This window comes from Vicia villosa, linkage group LG2 (genome assembly GCF_029867415.1).
Source record: "Vicia villosa cultivar HV-30 ecotype Madison, WI linkage group LG2, Vvil1.0, whole genome shotgun sequence".
Classification (NCBI taxonomy): domain Eukaryota; kingdom Viridiplantae; phylum Streptophyta; class Magnoliopsida; order Fabales; family Fabaceae; genus Vicia; species Vicia villosa.
In genome coordinates this window covers 125,833,943-125,855,925 of record NC_081181.1, presented here as the reverse complement: position 1 = coordinate 125,855,925, position 21,983 = coordinate 125,833,943, and the positions used below count along the sequence as shown (strand labels likewise).

The 21,983-nt window shown below is 37.3% G+C and overlaps 1 protein-coding gene across 2 annotated transcripts; it reads left to right on the top strand.

Moving 5' to 3' along the window:
- The first annotated feature begins 18,391 nt into the window (after positions 1 to 18,391).
- Positions 18,392 to 21,620, top strand: LOC131646747 (aspartyl protease family protein 1-like). 2 transcript variants are annotated; one of them, XM_058916711.1, is made up of 10 exons: positions 18,392 to 18,949; positions 19,039 to 19,177; positions 19,434 to 19,672; positions 19,787 to 20,017; positions 20,203 to 20,338; positions 20,441 to 20,520; positions 20,732 to 20,819; positions 20,933 to 20,996; positions 21,075 to 21,146; positions 21,253 to 21,620. In XM_058916711.1, exons 1-10 carry the CDS (start codon positions 18,654 to 18,656, stop codon positions 21,444 to 21,446), a joined length of 1,539 nt encoding a protein of 512 aa, XP_058772694.1. In that variant the 5' UTR covers positions 18,392 to 18,653; the 3' UTR covers positions 21,447 to 21,620. The 2 variants fall into 2 exon arrangements, with proteins under 2 accessions (XP_058772694.1, XP_058772693.1); XM_058916710.1 differs by having other exon boundaries at positions 18,394 to 18,949; positions 20,732 to 20,831.
- The last annotated feature ends 363 nt before the right edge of the window (positions 21,621 to 21,983 follow it).

The following is a 21,983-nucleotide window of genomic DNA, read 5'->3' as shown; positions in this document are numbered from 1 at the left end:
TCACATGTTCTATATTGCCTTCTATGTCATGGATATAAGTCCTTCATACACTTGCCTCTTGGGTCGTCCTTGGATCCATGCTGCTGGGGCTGTGACATCTACCCTCCATCAGTGTTTGAAATTTGTTGTGAATGACAAGATTGTTGTGATCACTGGTGAAGAGGATTTGATTGTCAATAATCTGGCGTCATACCGTTATGTTAAAGTGGAGGGAGAGATACAAGAGACACATTTTCAGGCCTTAGAGATTGTGTCGGTTGATAAACTCCCCGTGGTTGAGAATAAGAAGGAACTCGGAGCACCCCTCTCGTCTCTAAATGATGCTAAGGCCTTCTTAGAAGATGGTACTCCCCATAGTGCCTGGGGCAAGCTGATTGATGTTCATGAGAAGCGGGACAAGTATGGCCTTGGGTATCAACCATCCTCTTCTACTCAGCTCAGCATAATTCCTGAAAAGAAGGTGATTCCCCCCATTTCTCAAGTGTTTGTTAGTGCAAGCACCAGTTCTGGAAGTCAAGTTCTCGCCGTGGATGATGATGATGAAGAAGATCTCTCCAAATTCATTTGCCATGCTGCGCCTGGACAAGAACTCAACAATTGGACTATCTTGGACATCCCTAGAGTCACTTTCATGGAGATGTAATTTTCTTGTTTCGATAAGTCATATGCTTCGCCCTAAGCATTTTGATCACTTGTATAAAGAAGGGCCCCCCATGTTGTTTCAGTTTGTTTAATATTGAATGAAAATCATATCTTCGCATGCAATTACTGTTCCATTTCTTTCATTTTTGTTTTTTTTACTTCAAAAACTTTTTCAAAAATGGCAAAGCTTTCCTTTTTTCCTTTTTATGTGTTGCATTCTAAGGCATAAATCATCCATCGTGCAGATCTGGCTCGAATTCCATCAAAAATGATAATGTTACAGTTCCACGTCCTGATATCCTTGAGAATCCAATTGACCAAGCTGATGAGGATAGTGGGGAAGATTGTGAAGTCCCCGAGGAATTGGCAAGACTTTTGATACAAGAAGAGAAATTGATTCAGCCACATCAAGAAGCCATAGAAATCATCAACCTCGGTACAGAAGAAGCAAAGAGAGAAGTCAAGATAGGTGCCGCTTTGGAAAGTGATGTAAAGAGAAGGTTGATTGAGTTGCTTCGAGAGTATGTTGATATCTTCGCCTGGTCATATGAAGACATGCCTGGTTTAGACACGGATATAGTTATGCACAGGCTACCTCTCAAACCAGAATGTCCGCCTGTAAAGCAAAAACCACGAAGAACTCGACCTGATATGGCTTTGAAAATCAAGGAAGAAGTTGAAAAACAGTTGAAGGCTGGTTTCTTATCTGTGTGTGAGTATCCTTCTTGGATTGCAAACATAGTACCCGTTCCTAAGAAGGACGGAAAGGTATGCATGTGTGTTGACTACCGAGATTTGAATAGGGCAAGTCCGAAGGATGATTTCCCTCTGCCTCATATTGATGTGCTAGTCGACAACACTGCTCAGTATTCGGTGTTCTCCTTCATGGATGGTTTTTCTGGCTATAATCAAATAAAGATGGCTCCTGAAGATATGACCAAGACTACTTTTACCACTCCGTGGGGCACGTATTGTTATAAGGTGATGCCTTTTGGTCTTAAGAATGTTGGTGCAACATATCAACGAGCTATGGTGACTCTTTTCCATGATATGATCCATAAGGAGATTGAGGTGTACGTCGATGATATGATTGCAAAATCCCAAACTGAGGAGGAACATTTGGTATACCTTGAGAAATTGTTTGCTCGTTTGCGAAAATTCAAGTTGAGGCTTAATCCAAATAAGTGCACTTTTGGAGTGCGATCTGGAAAGTTACTTGGATTCATTGTGAGTCAACGAGGGATTGAGGTCGACCCTGACAAAGTAAGAGCAATACAGAATATGCCAGCACCAAAGAATGAAAAAGAGGTCCGAGGGTTCCTTGGGAGATTGAATTACATAGCCAGGTTCATTTCTCATCTCACTGACACCTGTGAACCCATCTTCAAACTGCTGCGCAAAAATCAAGATATCCGTTGGGATGATCATTGTCAGGAAGCCTTCGAAAATATCAAGTAGTATCTCCAAGAGCCACCAATTCTCATGCCTCCGGTTCCTGGGAGGCCGCTGCTTATGTACTTAACTGTGCTTGAAGGATCTATGGGGTGTGTGCTGGGCCAACATGACGAGTCTGGTCGAAAAGAGTGCGCCATTTATTACCTGAGCAAAAAGTTTACCGATTGTGAATCCCGCTACTCACTACTCGAGAAAACTTGTTGTGCTTTGGTATGGGCTGCTCGCCGACTGAGGCAGTATATGTTGACTCACACTACTCTATTGATCTCCAAAATGGACCCGATAAAGTACATCTTTGAAAAACCGGCTCTTACAGGAAGACTAGCCCGATGGCAAATGCTTTTATCAGAATATGACATCCAGTATGTCACACAGAAGGCCATCAAAGGAAGTGTCCTTGCAGATCATCTTGCTCATCAGCCATTAGAAGAGTATCAGTCGATGAAGTTTGACTTTCCTGATGAAGATATCATGAAATTAGATGATAATGAAGGACCCGAACCAGGAGAGCGATGGACTCTCACGTTCGATGGTGCATCAAATGCTATGGGCCATGGTATTGGGGCAGTTTTGACTTCCCCTCGTCAAACCCACATCCCTTTCACAGCTAGAATATGCTTTGATTGCACAAACAATGTCGCAGAGTACGAAGCTTGCATAATGGGCCTCGAAGCAGCCATTGATATGAGGATCAAGATCCTTGAGGTTTATGGGGATTCTGCCTTGGTCATACATCAAGTAAGAGGTGACTGGGAAACACGACACCCCAATTTAGTTCCTTATAGGGATTATATCTTAGAGTTGTTGCCCGCTTTCGAGAAAATCACTTTTGATCACATCCCACGAGAGGAGAATCAATTGGCAGATGCTTTAGCTACTTTGGCAGCTATGTTCAGAGTCAGCTCCCCTAAAGAAGTGCCAGACATAAGGATCCTCCGTTATAAAGAGCCTGCCCATGTGTTCCCTGCTCATTGTCTCACTACTGAAGATGTGTATGATGAAAAGCCATGGTATTACGACATCAAGAGGTATGTTGAGAAGCAAGAGTATCCCGAAGATACTACGATTGGTGATAAGCGAACGCTTCAAAGGTTAGCATCCAAATTCTTCTTGTCAGGAGACGTCCTGTACAAAAGAAACTATGATTCAGTTTTGCTCAGATGCGTGGATAGACACGAAGCAGAGTTGATCATGCGGGAAATTCATGAAGGGTCTTTTGGAACTCATTCCAGTGGGCACTCTATGGCCAAAAAGATCTTACGAGCGGGATATTACTGGATGACAATTGAAAGTGATTGTTATGTACACGTGAAGAAGTGCCACAAATGTCAAGTGTAAGCTGATAGAATTCATGTTCCTCCAACTCCTCTGAATGTTCTGACATCACCTTGGCCCTTTGCTATGTGGGGCATAGACATGATTGGGCGGATAGAGCCAAAAGCTTCAAATGGGCATAGATTTATTCTTGTTGCTATCGACTACTTCACCAAATGGGTTGAAGCTGCTTCTTACAAGAACGTGACCAAGCAAGTCGTTACTCGCTTCATCAAGAAAGAGATCATATGCCGATATGGGGTTCCAAACAAGATCATCACTGATAATGGGTCCAATCTTAATAACAAGATGATGGCAGAGTTGTGTGAAGAGTTCAAGATTGAACATCACAATTCGTCACCCTATCGGCCAAAGATGAACGGCGCAGTCGAAGCTGCTAACAAGAATATAAAGAAGATTGTCCAGAAAATGGTTAGAACGTATAAAGATTGGCATGAGATGTTGCCATTCGCTTTGCATGGCTATAGAACTTCGGTTCGTACTTCAACTGGGGCAACCCCCTTTTCTCTTGTTTACGGTATGGAGGCCGTACTACCTGTCGAAGTGGAAATTCCTTCGTTGAGAGTCTTGATGGACGCCAAACTCGATGAAACAGAATGGGTTCAAACGAGGCTTGATCATCTCAATATAATTGAGGAGAAACGCTTATCTGCTATCTGCCATGGCCAGTTGTACCAAAAAAGGATCAAGAATGCGTATGACAAGAAGATTCGGCCTCGAGAATTCCACACAGGTGACCTAGTCGTGAGGAAGATCTTGCCAATTCACACCGATCCAAGGGGCAAATGGACTCCCAACTATGAGGGACCATACATTGTGAAGAAAGCATTTTCAGGTGGTGCTTTAATCTTGACAAAGATGGATGGGGAAGACGTTCCGCTTCCAGTCAATTCAGACTCAGTCAAAAAAATACTACGCATAAAAGACCCGCTAGGTCGACGTACCTAGGCAAAAATAAGGGCATCCCGGCAAACCAAAAGGGTTTGGGCAAAAATTAGGGATAAAACGAAAAAAGAAGAATAACCCGCTAAGTTGAAAACCTGAAAAGGCGACTTAGGCAAAAAGGGGCATCCCGCTGGATTGAAAACCCGAAAGGGCGATCCAGACAAAAGTTAGGGATCAAAAGCGAGAGGCTGCAGTCTGAATATCTTTCACAAAGACCACTATACGCCCTTGACAGAACGGACGAATCAATCCAACCATTACCTTTCTGAAGCAAAGCATTGAGAGGATCGAGGATATGGGAACTGTAGCAATATCAGTTTTAATGGAAATCCGAGCATTCCTCTTTGCCATTTTACTCTTTGCATTTTATTTTCTTTTTCGCAACTACCTCATTTAGGAGTTGCTTCCCTGTACAGAAGCCTATTCACAGGCATTCCATCAATAAAATGATCTTTTGATGCAAAAGCTTTCTTTCTTTCTTTTTCGCATGCGAAATGTGATTTAATTTGTTATTAAACATTGCATTGAAAGCGTGGGGGCAATAATCACAAAATCAAAACGAAACATGATGTTACATAAACATAAAAGTGCTCTAAGGGGCACCATTTGCATCCAAACGTTGTTTTCTGTGCAGGTTGCAGGTTCTAGCCGTCATCTTGGCTCACGATATGTCACAAAGGTCATCATCATCCCACATGAAAGTTCCAGAGTATAATTCATTAGCACTGGCAAGCATGGAGCACATGAAAAGGTCCATATCCCTCCTCCTTATGGCAGACGAAGAGCGGTCTCTCAAAACTCATGATTCCCCGAGCAGCACAGGATGTAAGGAAAGTCGAGCAGAATCATTTCATCCCCAAGGGGCTATGTTCCAATCCTCAACACAGTTACCAATAATCTTTGGTGCTGTAGGGTTCCAATATCAATTCACGAGGATGGTTCAAGATCACAGGCAACGGACCCCAATGATCCTACTCTTCTGTTCCACCAAGGGCCTTTATTTGGCACTCTCTGCATATAGTATTCATTGCATATAGCACTACATCCTCGAAAGCGTAGCATATCCATTACAATGGATCATTACGCCATAAAAACTCAAACATGCATACAAAGCATAAGCCAGGTAATAGGAGCCAATGTTGAATCAGAACAATGACCCATCCTCTCAAAGTTGTCACCTGTACAAACTTTGCCTGATATCTGCTATCATACTATAAACACTTTTAAGCTGTGGTGCCGATACGAGGTGTCCTCAATTCCTGACAAATGGCTGACACAAAGTCTTTCTGTTCTCCTCCTCCCGATGTCGAGTCGATGTTGAGTCGTAGATCGTACGAGATCTATCCCCTTTTCGTCCTGAAGGTCGCACGAGATCTACTATTCCCCTTGTTTTGAAGGTCGCACGAGGTCTTCTCCCGATGTCGAGTCGTAGATCGCACGAGATCTATATCTTCCTATTTTCGAAGGTCGCACGAGGTCTTCTCCCGATGTCGAGTCGTAGATCGCACGAGATCTATATCTTCCTGTTTTCGAAGGTCGCACGAGGTCTTCTCCCAACGATAGGTCATAAGGTCGCACGAGATCTTTTCCTTTCAGTCCTGAAGATCGTACGAGGTCTTCTCCCGATGATGAGTCGTAGATCGTACGAGGTCTATTTCCTTTCTGTCTTGAAGATCGTACGAGGTCTTCTCCTGATGTTGAGTCGTAGATCGTACGAGGTCTATTTCCTTTCAGTCCTGAAGATCGTACGAGGTCTTCTCCCGATGATGAGTCGTAGATCGTACGAGGTCTATTTCCTTTCTGTCTTGAAGATCGTACGAGGTCTTCTCCTGATGTTGAGTCGTAGATCGTACGAGGTCTATTTCCTTTCTGCCTTGAAGATCGTACGAGGTCTTCTCCTGATGTTGAGTCGTAGATCGTATGAGGTCTATTTCCTTTCTGTCTTGAAGATCGTACGAGGTCTTCTCCTGATGTTGAGTCGTAGATCGTACGAGGTCTATTTCCTTTCTGTCTTGAAGATCGTACGAGGTCTTCTCCTGATGTCAAGTCGTAGATCGCACGAGATCTATTTCCTTTCAGTCATTGTTCCATCTAACATTTCTTTCGAGAACCTTGTATTGGCACCTCAGGCTACGTCACAAGCTATCACCCTTCTTCCGATTACTCACCGTAAATATATCCACCAACAAAACAGATTCTCTTCCCCCAGCAGATATCAAAACAAAAACAGAATAACGACTCCCACCATCATTTCGGGACAAATTTTTGATATTTCGGTATTTAATCATCTCTTACGTCGAATGTTCGAAAGGCTAACGCCAATCTCACCTTCAGGTTTAAGACGATTAAATAGGGGCAGCTGTCATACCCCAAATTTGTCCTACCCCTTAACTTCTAACTGGCTTAGGCTTTGCATTCATGTACATACATCACTTAGGTCATAATCCATACCCATGCATTCATGCCATAGGTGCTATTCAAAAGACTAGCAAGAAAAAGCTTTCCCGGCAGAGGGTTTCCCACCAAATGTGTGGATCTGAGGTGTAATCATGTGACTCTTTGTTCATTGAAGTCCTCCTGGATTGGGGTGTCTCCCTGCTTTAAATCAGGGCGTTGATCGAAGAATGCAAGCTTGCAAATCATCTGGTTCTTTAAATCAGGTTTTCTTTGACCAAAGTCAACCAGTTGACTTTCTGGTCAACATTTAATCAGAAGTGGCTTCTATGTGTGGAAAACTTCTCATATTGACCATGTGGACACATTCGTTTGACTGGATTTGACTGGAAAAGATTTAATCGGGAATTTCATCAATAATCAGAGAGAACCAGAACAGTTGACTTTTGGGTCAAAATCAGAAGATTTATTCAAATATTGACTTTTGGTAGAAAATCAGTCAAGAAAAGTCAAAGAACGGATAAAATCAGGAGTTTGACAAAAAGCTGCCAAAAATGGAAAGTTTTCATACTTAGAAATTTTTTGGCACTTCAAAGCTTGGTAAGCAGTCCACTTCATCATCAATTTACACGTGGAAAATGGCATTTTTTGGAAAAATTCTCAACATCAAAGTTGTTCCCCTCATGGAGGAGAACAACTTTGTAATTGGACACTTTTTCATTTGAAGCTCGGATCAAGAGATATTGAGGTTTGAAGTTGCTGAAAATTCATCTGATCTAGGCCACAATTCAAGTCACAAACCAAGTCATGACCTGGCATTTCATCGAGCACATAGTATGTCAAATCTCAAGCCAATTTTAGAGCTCTACAAAAATTCCATGGAAGCAAACTTGGCATGCTTCCACTCTTTGCCATGACCTCTATGTAATAAAACAAGAATTGAGCCAATTGGTTGAATATGGAATCAGTTATGAATGTTCAAAGTCAAGCCCTTGCCATGTTACACACTTCCAGAAGCACAAGCCAGAATCCTGAGTCACACGCATGCATTTGATCAAACACATGGCGTGCTGACTTTGAAGCCAATTGTAGAGGCCTATGAGTTTCCGTTGAGGTCCAAATTGATATCAAACAGTTCCTTGCCACGCCCTCTTTGCAATGATTCAAAGAGTGGTGCAAGTGGTGTCTTAGAATGTGAAATGCATGAGTGCAAAGAGGGCACCATGAGTGGAGTACAAGAAGCAGTCATGAGCCTTGAATTATCCAGCTGCAGCATGTTATACGTACATTGGCTCACCAAGCATTTCCTCATATCACCATGCAAAAGGCTGTACACGTGAAAGGCATGAGAATGGTTACCACATGGATACAAACTTGCTCACTAAGCATGAGGAATGCTATCCTACATGAAACCACACCATAACCAATCTTGCACCATCAATATATAAACAAAACCCTTCACAAAATTCAAGAAGAGACTCATTTTTCTTTCATACTCCACTCCCCCATTCTCTCTTCACTCTCACGGTTCTCTCTCTCTCTCATCATTCTTCTCTCCACCACCAAACACCACAACAAACTTTTTCAACCACCATCAACACCACCAACCATCTTCCGATCATCTCAACCACCGTAACAACCTTCATTGATCTTCGTCAACCTACACCACCACCGTTGTCACACCTCCCACGCTTCAGATCCAAGAATTCACCATCACCGTCTCGGCTTCAAGATTCTTCTTTGTTTAACTCCGGCATCATCATCATCATTCGCAAGTTCTGGACCTTCAACCAAACCGAGTTTATTTCTCGGTTGAAGACTCACGTTGAAGGATCTAACTCACGCATACGCATCGTCATCAAAGGAAGCTCGCAGTTGTAGGATTTTCTTCTGCCTCAAACGCAAGATTTGAACAAGTAAGTACCTCGAATACCTCAGCATGCTAGTGATACGCAATAAGTCATGTAGCGTTGGTAATGTCCTCTCATATACTCTGTGTTCTTGATCTGAGTTCAGTTTTTCTTAGGACTATAGTGGTTTTTGAAATCCGTGAACGATTATGAACGTAGTACAGCATCCTGATGATTGTGGTTACGCTAAGGCTTTTAGATACGTGTTCGATTAATGAGTTAGAGGCTGAATCGAGGGAAACTAATAGCATATCTGTAATCAGCGCGCGAAAACAGGTCGATTGGTGCCGGCCACGTGATTTTCTGCATTTTTTCGCTAAGCTCCGGTAGGGTTTTCGCCGGAGAAGACGACTGAAAGTCATCTCCGGCCGCCACTTAGTTCCCATGCATTTTAACCCTGATCGGCTTACGTGGCGCGTTACTATTGGTCTGTTGTTCCATTTTTGTCTCATTAATATCATTGGCAAGTGATGTGGGGTGCTATGATTGGTTTAAGACTTTGTTTTTGTCTTTTATGACTTTAAATTACTTATGACCAATTGAGGTGTGGTGTGCTGCATGTTATGTCACGTTTTAATGCAAGAACCATATGATAAAAAATAAATAACATGCTGCATGATATTACAATAAAATGAGAATAATGAGGAATGGACTTAATGGAACTGGGAATCAGCATCTCCGTTTTTTGCGCCCCCTTTCGTTGGGCCCAAATGCGCCAATAACACTGAATTCAGTTCAAATCCTTTTTGCTAATGCACCCCTGGCTGACAGATTTTTAGTTTTGTTTTCAATTGCTTTGTTTCTCCAATTTTTGCTCACTAAATCTTTTTTCCATGCAATAAAAAATAAATAAAAATAGATTTTAAGTAGGATTTTGTGTGTACATAATTGTAGTATTTTCTTAAAGATTTTTAGAACTTTCTTACTATTTTTAATAAATCTTTTGTTCCCATATGTTCATGTTTCTCTTGATTTTGATAGGTTTCGCAAAGTGATTTCGTTTAATACCTTAGGATCGGAATTTAACCACCAATTTTGGTATGATTGCTGTAGACTAATCCATGATATTGTATATAAAAAATGAACTCCTAATTCTTTGTTTTGATTGGTATTTGGTTAGTGTTGTTTGGCTCGATTAACATGCGTTTCTAATAGACAATTGTGACGTTTGCGCTCTCAAATTGAAATGCATTCATGCAATAATGTTGGTTCCTTTTTGTACATGTAATTAGGGATGTCTAGAGGTCCTAAAACCTGGAATTGAAAATTTTAAATCATGTTTTCCCATTTTACTCGATTTTTCTTTCTCACATGTAAATAACTTGCTTTTGGTTGACGATTGCACCGTAACTTGTACAAATGACCCGTAATTTTGTGTGGAACTTCTTGGCATGACTTTATGGTTGTTTAGGCATCTAGTATAGGCTATTTGCTACTGACTTGTACCATTTGATTGCATGTTTCTAACTTCATTCACAATTTGAAACCGTTTAGCTAGTATTAACCTAGTGTTGTCTAGTTTTGGTTAGAGTTTTGTATTGCTTCATGCTAATTGACTAATATAGATTAACATAGGATATTGGAACTAAATGAATGACTTTGCTACTGACTTCAAGCTTAGACCATGTGTTCACTTGCTTTTCGCTTCGATTAATTGATGTTCGTCCGCTAATTGGTAAGTAACGATGCATGCGATGCTTTGGTAACTTCTTGTGGATATTTTTGTATGATACCGTGATGCTTTTGTATTTGATTTGGAACACTCAATCCCTTGTTTTGCTACCAACTTGGGGCTTCTCTCTCTCGTTTCCATGCTTAGCCTCTCATGTCTTACTTTGATGTTGCTTACTCCTTACTATTGCTTGCCATGTTCCCTTAGACTCTTCCTTCTTTGTTAAGAGGAATTGAGATAGGATAGTTATCCTTGACCTTAGGGCCACTTGTAGATTAGAATAACATAGATTAGAATGTTAGATCTAGTTCCCTATTGCATTCTTTTTCTTTTCAACTCTTTAAAACATTAATAAAAGGAAGATGCGAATCACATTAAGAAAGTGATTGAGAAATGAGTGGGATTCATTCCCTAATCTATTTCTCAATCGCTTAGTGGCATAGAAACGAGTGGGATTCATTCCCTAATCTGTTTCTCAAACATTAATTAATGGGAGAGAAATGAGTGAGATTCATTCTCTAATCTGTTTCTCAAACATTACATAATGGGATGGAAGCGAGTGGGATTCATTCCCTAATCTGCTTCTCGATCATTATACATTTTATGTGATTCGAATCGTGAAGTAAATTCCCCTTAAAAAATACACAACCAAAAACACTTAAAACATCTAACAATGGTTCAGACTAAAGCAAAGTAGAGAAAGTGGTGAGTGGCCCGGTATTGGGTACTGTTCATCACTCATCTACCCTAAAAGACACAAACCAATCTCTTTCTTCTTCTTAAGGGCATCGTTATCTCCGTTCCATTGCATCCTAGGCTGTCCCCTTGTGCAAGAACGCGAGCGTTGACTCCGCCCAATAAAAAACACAAAAACAAACAGAAAATCTTTAGCCGAGCTACGGTAACTCTGATTCCTGAAAAGGATACGTAGGCAGCGGGGTAGGGCCCGTGCGAGTACAATTCTTTATTTTCCCTACATTCTGCATTCATTCGCATATATAGACATAGACATAGATACACACCCTTTAGATAGAAACAAACATAGGTGGATACCATCGAGTACGATGGGCGTGAGGGGTGCTAGTACCTTCCCCTCGCGTAACCGACTCCCGCACCTAGATTCTCTGGTCGCAAGACCTTGTTCCTTCCTTTGTTAGGTTTTCTGATATTCCTTTCCCTTATGGGATAAATATATTGGTGGCGACTCTGTTCATTTTTCGCGAGCGTGCGACAAAGTGAAGTTGGAATTTATTCGGCTAATTGAAGAATTAATAAAGTAGAATATGTAGAGAAATAATATTAGAAATAATATTATTATCGGATTTTTAGTTAATTGAGATAAAGTCGGTTTTAATTGGATTAATTGGAAAATAATATTAAGGGTAATAATATTATTTGTTGGAGCATAATTATTTATTTGAACTACTCTATTTCATCAATTGGACCTAATTAGTTAGGAAGTGGAATTATATGGGTTAAACCCAATATGAATAATATAGTAAGGGTTTGGGAAGGTAGAGGTATCATAACTTTGGCTCATTTTGGAGAAGAGGAAGAGGAAGAAAGGGGAAAAACAACAAGGGGCAAAAGCTAGGGTTTGAAGCACGTTGAAGAGGTAAGGGGGAGAATCCCTATTATAATGGGTTAGTATGATTGGGTCAATGGATGCATTAATATTAGTAGGGGTTTTGTTGATTGAAATCCATAAAAAAATCATTTGCTTGTGTTGCTGTTGAATCATATACTGTGCAGGCATAGAATGATGGAAACTAAAAATTGAATTAGGAATAATAATTGTGCATAGTGGAAATTTTGGAAACAGAATGAGGAAATGGTAACCATTTGATAATGAAGGAGAATCCTATCATTCTATTTTATTTATATTTTCTATTGCCTTGTTTTGTTTGCGGATTTCCAAATTAAGATTTGTTTCAACTGTACAGTGGATTATTCCTTTTTTTTTTAATATTTTGTTTGATATTTTGTTGTGCTATTAATTCGTTTTGTTTCGGTTCATACATGTGATGTTTCCATGTTTCATCTTGTTACTTAATGCATATATATTTAAGGGCATATATAATAGAAATGGGACTACCATTGTGAAATGAAATAAATTGAAGACATTAGAATAATTGAATTGATAAACAGTAGCAGTTAGAAAACAAAATGAAATGCAAAGTAGTTCCGTTCGATCGAAATAGCCGAATTAAGCAGTATAATTAGTTGTCTGGAATTTGATGAAAATTTACGTGGTAGCTAAGTTTAATTAGTAGATTAACGTGGTAATGTTATTTTATTGAAATTGTGCTATTTTACGAACCGACCGAAACAGTGTGGATTTAAATATCTTTTATATTAAATGTTAGTTTTTGGAATAGAAAATGAATTAGAAACTTGGAACTAATGTAGTGTAATTATTAATTAGTTGATTTACTTAATAGTTGAATTAATTTCAATAAGTATAATTGATTGGATTATAATAAGTATTGAAATTGATTATTCGGTTGTCGGTAACTTATGGTATTTTGGAAAGTTGACCGTAATTGTATTTTGACCAAATACTAATGAATTGATACTTGGTTTAGAAGTGTATTCTTATATTTTGTTACGATATGAATTAACATGAGATAGTATGGTTTGCTAGTGTTAATTGTATTTTGGTGAATCATAATTGAATATTGTTTCTATTATGTGGATTGATATCAATGTGTTGTGAATGTTGTGTACAATTTGATATATAATTCATATAGTTGAATTATTATGGGTATGCGATAAGTTAAGATTGATGAGATGATCTTAATTGCATATGTTTGTTAACATTGTACATACATTCATGTCATGGTGTGCCTTGAAACAAAGGTGGTTTGCTTTGAAACAAAAGCGAGGCTTAGATTCTAGAGTGAATCGGAAGCGGTAAACTATATGTTTACATTTTGGTGGGCTTTGGTCTTGTCCGGATCGGAAGCGTGGCCTAGATTCTAGATATTGAATCGGGAGGCGGTGAAACTTTGGGTTCACAATTCGGTACCACATGCATAGCGTCACATATCTTGCATTGAGTCACATTAAAATTATGCGATAATGATATATGTGAAGTTGATGTAGTTATGATATGTGTATGAGTTCGATAATTGAAACGAGTGAGGTTTGAATACATATTTGATTAAATGTGTGAATATGTGATAATTATGGTTGTGTATGTAAATTGAGAATATAATAGTAGAATTGAAAAATTATACTCTTTAAGTTTGTTGTATACTTGATAACATGTGAAATATGGGTTGATTACTATTATCTACATGGTTATACATAGTGTGATTAATTACTTGAAGTGTTTATTTAACCATTGTATTCCGTTATACTTTCTTCATAATGGTTCATATTCTCACCCTTCTGTTTTAATGTTGCCCTCGTTTGGCGACATGCAGGTCCTGGAGTTTAGTAGCCGCGTGTGACCTAGCCGGAGGTTCTTCCTTGGTTATTGGAGACTAGGTAGTGAGTCGATGCTCTGGTCATGTAACACTGGGTAGATTAGGTGTATTGAACTCATGTTATATTTGCTCATGTATTATGCTATGACTTGTGAACTTTTGTTGGTTGCTTGTCCTTTTGAGAGGCTCATAAGCCAAACATTCTGATTTTATCTTATGTTGAATTGAGACCATTAGTCGATGTATGATCATGGTATGGGACATGAATCATTATGAATCACATGAGTATCATATTTTCCGCTGTAAATGCATATCCAGGTTAAATTGTGATTTTATATTAAATGTTATTAAAATGACCAGGTGTATTGTGTTGTATAGATAAATGCTGTCAGTTTTTAAAGGCTTTTAGTTTTTTTTAAAACATCGATGTGACGCCCTTTTGAATTATATGCATGCTATTCTCTGAGTATATGTTAAATATTTTGGGGTATTAAAAAGGGGGTGTTACAGAAATGACTTGTTCTGGCTACCTTGCAATTGTACCAAATGTGTACATGGTGGTTTACAAACATCATCAGGACAGGTATAGTTAACTCTTGTACTCATTAATATCCCAATGTTTAGCCATGACAAAACAAACAAAAGTTTTACTTGTTTATGAATTGAGACAGAAGCCTTATTTAGTCACGGTTTTACTGGGACAAATTTTAGGTCTGTGCGGTAGTCTGTCACGTCTTCAAAGACGGCCCTGATAATATATCTACTATGTTTTTGGTAGAAATAAGATTTAATGATACTTTCTTTGTTGCTTGCAGAAAATCGAGTTTAATATCTATGATAATAAGAGATCATCCACTAGTAAAAATGTTGGCTATAATAGCAGCTTATGTGAGCAGCCAACACTTTGTTCTTCATCTGGTGGAACTTGTCCATATCAAGTTCAATACCTATCAGAAACCCGGTATCCTTATTTTTTTCTGCTACGATCTTGTTCCCTCCAAACCCCAAAAACTCATATTTTACATATTAGAAAATCATAATAGGTCACAATTTTTCAAGTCTAATACCAACATCATAGAATCATTCATATCTAAACACCAATTCCACCAATTTCACAGAAATCACACATAAACCATAATATCATAAACACATTCAAAAAAACCCAATTATCCACACAAACATAGATATAAAATTATGGAACTTAATCTCTACCACATCCATCATCATACAAATCATTATAGAGTAAGAACCTTACTCTTACCTTGGTTTGAAGGTTTTTATAAGCTTCTAATGGGATTGCCCTAGCTCTTTGTTCTTCTCTCTTTCTACGTTCTTCCAAACTTCTTAATTCTAATCTTTTTCCTAATTTTCTCTTATTTTATTATTCTCACTAAGGAAAATGTAAGGGCTCCTATGTGGTTATATAATTTGGAAAAAGTGAAACTTGATAGGTTGATACGAATGAATGAGGTTTAAAATTATTGGAAAAGTATAAGGTTTTATGATGATGGTGTGATGTAGGACAATAAATTGAATATATCTATTTTGACCGAATGAGGAGTGATAAAAGAGATATTTTTAAAGCTGATTACAATATGAAACTCCACATCAAAGAGCAATTGAGGAAAACTGATTATCTAAAAACATTGTTTTGAAACCACTGTCTCAACCTATAAAAACAAAAGGTGCTCCTAAGAAGTTCAAACCGACATAGAGTGACAATTCAATGATGCGGTCACCATCCTATTTTGAACATGTTGACAAAGCATTTCTGAATTTACCTATTCCAAAATCTTAAAAAGTGTTTTTAAAAGAGCTCGCGGTAGTAAACCACCTCCTACACCACCTCTACCAAAAATTAAATTCATAGATGAGATGCCCCTTTTTATACACTAATACATTGAACGGATCGTTAGTGTTTGGAGTAACGATAAATGTTGTTTTTGAGGTGTTTCTGCTTTGCTCGGTAAAGGAGAAGAGGATCATACACTTATCTGCCAACAAATGATAAAACAGTTAATGGGGCATAAAGAAACATACATATGACTATATGTGTCAAAACAAAATTATGACACAATTTATGAATATCTTGTTCCTTGCATTAGTGGACCAACACTGAGGGATAAATGGACGTGTTCCTGTGAAAGGGTCATCTTATAGCAAGTGCAAATTAAATAATATATATTGATCTTACAAGATACGATTTCTTGGAAACATTTTTTCAAATGCACACTGCCTCACCTCCAAATCCAAATGATCGTATTATGTGTATCTGGTGGCTTTCAAAGTCCCGACACTTTGTTCAAGTTTATTTAAAACCATGATTCCCTATACAACTAATGTATCCAGAGTGGACAACTCATTCGTCCACAAAAGCAAGGACATGGTCAGATCATTTTTGGAGAGGATGCAAAAGTTCACAAAATTGAGCAAGATTGAGAGACTCAAATAAACAAAAGTCAAAGGCGGTACCACCCATAGATATAGATTTAGCCAACGATACTTCTTTAAGTTCATTTTAGTGTTTGTATGTAATATTGTATTACTAGTGATGACGTCAAATATATACATTTTTAAAGAAATTAACACACGTTTAAGTTTTACCAAAATTTCAATATTTTTCTCTTCAAAATAGGTTTTACTTCTCAATATTATGTATTTTTGCAGTGTTGAGTGTTTACGGAGATGCATCTTCAGACAATTTGGTACAAACAAGGTGGTTCCGAAGATGCATCTTCAAACCATTCCCTGGACAAGATTGAAATTATGAGGTTCATATTGGCCTAGAATTTATATAAATATGAACTCTCATTTCATTTTTTTTCCATCATTACATTACATCATAATGAATGTCAATTGGAATACTTGATATGTCTATTTCAACACAATGGAGCCATCGATTGCACTCAATTTCCTGAGTATACGCCTCTTGATAATCTGGAACGCATACTAGAAGAACTCATACCATACGGCGACAATCAAAAAATTATGAAGCTTTATTACCGTTCACCCTCAACTAACAACATATGGAACATTAAGTTCAACAACTTCAAGCTCAAGACTGTTGTAGATGTATGGGCTATGTGGAATACATTTTTTTGTTACGAAAACAAATTTCCGATTGAGCTTGATGCAAAAATAGCAAGATCTGTCGAAGATATTGTTAGGATGTTGTAACGTCCACTTCGACGCTAATATGTTTCATCTGTGTAATGTTTGATTAATTATGTAATGTTTCATCTTTTAAGTTATCAATTTTAATTTTAACTTTAATATGCATCAATTTGCATCTGTGTTCTTGAATGCGTGTTTCAGTATATTATGGATATGCATCTCCAGAATCAAGGCAGATTAAGGTGTTGTCAAAAACAAATGTGATTTGTAATTTTTAGATACATCCGAAAATGCATCCCCGAAATTTGAAAATATTTTAAAAAAATTACTAGAGTGTAGTAGCAATTCATAGGGTGCATTTAACAATCCCCAAAACAATTTCCAATATGATTAATGGCCAAAACCAAGTCAGATATGGGCTTTGCTAATTAATAATATCATTTCCTATATGGTTAATGGCCCAAACCAAGTCAGATATGGGCTTTGTTAATTTGGAAATATGGCCCAAAACAATTACTAGAGTGTAGTAGAAATTCATAGGGTGCACTTTTTTTTACTTTTGCATTCTGGTTTCTAAGGGAAAGAGCCTTAGTAATCCAGAGTTTGTGCCAAAAAATACGGGCACTAGCCAAACATTGTTCCTATCTAAAAATCAAACCCGATATTCTCGGATTACGTCTTTAGCAAGAACTCCTTTATCACTAGAACTCAAGTACTTGGTTTAATTAAAAAAAAAAAAACTAATTTAAATGTGTTCCTTTGTTCCCTGAATGAATGCACTGACTTGTGTGTAATATTAATCATCTTTTCCTTAAGTTTCTCTTAATTCTCTCTATTTGTGATTTATATTCCTCTTTCTCTTTTTTGATAATTCAAACTACTAACTTTGTAATTCCAAGAGACTGAATTTATCCTTCACTGGGTAATAGTAATATATAGGCTAACGTTTCTCCTTTTCCTGATTGTGTTAAAAATATTGGTTTAGGAATTAAAACAGTCTTTGAAAATAAAACCAAACACTTGCTTATAAATATTAAATAGAACACTTTTCTATTCATATTCAATATTTCTTTTTTAACTTTTCTATTTAAATTATGAACTTATAAACTTTTTTTATTTGAATTTTTTTCTTTATTAACGTATAAACTTTTTTAAACAAAAATATATGACATTTTAAAATCATTAAAAAAAAAACTGAAACCGAGTCGTACTAAACAACTTGACTAGTAAAAGGCTAAAGTTCAACTGGATGCTTCTGCCGCAGTTGGCTTCTTCACCGCTGAATACCGATTTTCACCAGCAAAACTTTCTTAGTTCACCAAACTTAAATAAATAAATACTAATAAATAATATCAGGACATAGAAGAAGTCAATATAAACCAAACAAAGTCTCCAACCATGGTATTTCCGGGACCCACCTCTCGCCAAATCAACACCCATCGCGCTTCACAAAAAACACTTTTGACTAATCTTAAACCAATACATACGGTATCTTCTCCATATCCCTCCATGCAACAATTCATCACAAATTAAGAAAAAAACATTAAATTATCATCCATCATATGTTGAACGTTTCATAATTAAACACGCAACTTTCTTACATCTTTCTTCAACATTTTTTCCACACGCACAAAACACACCTATTACAGTATTACTCAATTCAACTCAACCATATACATACATATTTTGAGGAAAACTCATCACATATTCACATCAAAAATTTAGTTCAACTCAACTCAATTCATCAACATTTTCATGGATTTAGTGTTGTTATTATCGTTATTATTATTATGTTTTATTTCACAATCACATAGAAGCTATGCTTCAAGTTCATTCGGTTTTGATATCCACCATCGCTATTCCGAACCGGTCAAGGGTATTTTCGGTATTGACAACCTACCTGACAAGGGTACTCGTGAATATTACGTTGCTATGGCCCACAGAGACCGCGTGTTTCACGCTCGCCGCCTAGCAGACGGCGGTGATATTGATCAGAAACTTCTTACGTTTTCTCCCGATAACACCACCTACCAGATTTCCTCCTTTGGATAGTAAGAGTTTTTTTTTTCAATTTTCTGTTACTTCAATTTGATTTTGTTTTTCTTGTTCAATATATTGATGATGACTATTTGGAATTCAGTTTGTATTTTGCAAATGTTTCTGTTGGAACACCGTCTTCGTGGTTTCTTGTTGCATTGGATACTGGAAGTGACTTGTTCTGGCTCCCTTGCAATTGTACCAAATGTGTCCATGGTGGTCTACAGACATCATCAGGACAGGTATAATATAGTTAAATCTTGTATTATTATAATATCGATATCGAGAGCCGTCTCAAAATTTTGGAGGCTCTCCTTAGATTAGTCGCGGATTAAACATTTGATGAAGTCCTATTTGCTACGGACTACGGTTAACTAGGATAAATTTTGGGTCTGGGCGGTAGTCTGGCTTTCATGTCTGCAAAGACGGCTCTGATAATATGTCTATTATCTTTTGGTAGAAATTTTGATTTAATGATATTTTCTTTGTTGTTTGCAGAAAATTGAGTTTAATATCTATGATAATAAGAGATCATCCACTAGTAAAAATGTTGCCTGCAATAGCAGCTTATGTGGGCAGCCGGCACTTTGTTCTTCATCTGGTGGCACTTGTCCATATCAAGTTCAATATCTATCAGAAAATACTTCAACTTCTGGTTTCTTGGTGGAAGATGTGTTGCATCTAATTACAGATCATGGTGATCAAACTAAACAGACTAACCCGCTTGTTACTTTCGGGTAAGTTTTCAGTATCTAAATTTCTGTCGCGTCGTGAATTTAGTTATATAATCAAGTTTTTTGGTTTTTGGTCTTGGTTTTTTATAATTGTATTTGTCATTGAATATGTTGCAGTTGTGGGCAAGTTCAGACTGGTGCTTTTCTGACTGGGGCTGCTCCAGATGGCTTGTTTGGATTAGGAATGAGTGATATATCTGTTCCAAGTGTGTTAGCCAAACAAGGGCTAATTTCGAATTCTTTTTCAATGTGTTTTGGTGATGATGGTTATGGAAGAATCACATTTGGGGATAATAATAATAATAGCCTGGACCAAGGAAAAACACCATTCAACATTTGGCCATCGCAGTAAGTGGTTACTAGTAATAGTATACAATATATTTATATATCTTACTCTTAGATTCTTTTTTCATGTTTTCTCGAACACGAAATGGCCACTCTTATGCAAAACATTGAAACAAGTCAAATTCTAAACTTCAACAACGACGAGCGTCTACTTTGAAGTTTTAATTAATATGGGCACTTTTTTGCAGTTCGACTTACAACATTACTGTCACCCAAATTATTGTGGGAGGAAATGTTACTGATCTCGAGTTCAATGCAATATTTGACACTGGAACCTCATTTACATACCTAAACAACCCGGCTTATAAGCAAATTACTCAAAATGTGAGTAATCTTAATTAATTATAATTTTTCAACAAGGTAACTAAAGTTTCATTTCATATCACTTGAGTCCTCCTTTCTTAATTTTTTATGTTGTTTTTGCAGTTTGATTCAAACATTAAACTCCAAAGGCATTCGGCTTCTGAATCCGATGATCTTCCCTTTGAGTACTGCTATAACATCAGGTGATTATAACTTTAAGAGAATTCTCTTCTTTTTTCATTTCATATTGATCTCTAAGAACTTATTGTTAGATACAATTCGAGTTTGTTGATGTTAGTTACAAATTAGTTAAGATTTGTTATGTTGACTATGTAGAGCGTATCATACACTCATTGTAATCAACTGTAAAGTGTATTAGTTGCAATGTAGTTATAATTTCAACTTTGTTTGCAGCCCAAACCAGACAACAGTTCAAGTTCCCACTGTTAACCTAACGATGAAAGGTGGAGACAATTATTTTGTCACGGAGCCAATAATGATGGTTAGTTACGGGGTACGAGCACGATTTCTAGAAACTTTTTTATTCTGAAATTGGTATATAATGTTTTTCACCCTTCTTAACTTCATAAATGCTTCATTTTGTATTCATTTCAGGATAGTAACAACAATGTTCTTTGTTTGGCTGTCTTGAAAAGCAACAATCTGAATATCATTGGACGTGAGTATTTCAACCGAATTAAAGCTTTTAATAAGTACAATTACAACATTGATCATCATTATGTTTCTTTACATGCAGAAAACTTCATGACCGGTTACCGTATAGTCTTCGATCGCGAGAACATGACTCTGGGTTGGAGAGAATCTAACTGTGAGTATAATTCACCTTATTATGCTTAAGAATATAGCATCTTGTCCTTTACTTCTTCATAAGTTATTGTTAAATGGGAAATGATGTCATGTTATGTTATTATCAGGTTATGATGAACTCTCGAGTTTACCTGTTAACCGATCGTACGCTCCTGCTGTTTCTCCTGCTATGGCTGTGAATCCTGAAAGAACATCTAACCAGTCTAATGTTTCTGAAGTAACACCATCTAGTCATTCATTAAAGATAAAACCTGCTTTAGCATTTACAGTGGCAATTTTTCTGCTTTTGGCCACTTTTTGAGCATACCTTTAGACGTTAAGTGTTGTATTATTCAGATTAGTACTATTTTTTGCAGAAACACCTGAGAGAAGCGATATTACTATACTGTCTAGAGTCTTAATGGCATTGATTTGATAGGGTTTGTAAATAATATAAACACATATATAGTAGCATTAGTATACCAAGTGATTTAAATTTTGATTCTTTATATAGTAGTTGACTGAACTCTTTTTTGGTCTTTAGAACTTCAATGCAAATTAGTTATTTATACGAAGTTACGAACATACGTTGCAGGAGAACTGAATCAAACAATGCAAATAGTGTCTTTGAGGTATCTAGGTTCGAATTTAAAATAGTTTTAAAAAGTTAAAATTTTAAATCAATTAACACTAAGGTATTGTACTCAATTAAAAGTAAAAGGTACCCAAGAATTTGCCATAGTTTAATATATAAGGCTCTGTTTTTAATTGCATGTTGGTAATTGCATGTTGTGTAAGATTCAATTTTTTGCCTTTACTCTATGTTGAAACATGTTTTTCTTTGATTAAAGATGGAGAA

What these genes read in the sequence shown, in the direction of transcription:
- LOC131646747 (XM_058916710.1), top strand. Translation starts at nt 18,654, where the DNA reads ATGGATTTAGTGTTGTTATTATCGTTATTATTATTATGTTTTATTTCA. An exon ending in CAGATTTCCTCCTTTGGATA is followed by an intron (nt 18,950 to 19,038) that starts GTAAGAGTTTTT and finishes TTTGGAATTCAG; the next exon opens with TTTGTATTTTGCAAATGTTT. An exon ending in GAGTACTGCTATAACATCAG is followed by an intron (nt 20,521 to 20,731) that starts GTGATTATAACT and finishes CTTTGTTTGCAG; the next exon opens with CCCAAACCAGACAACAGTTC.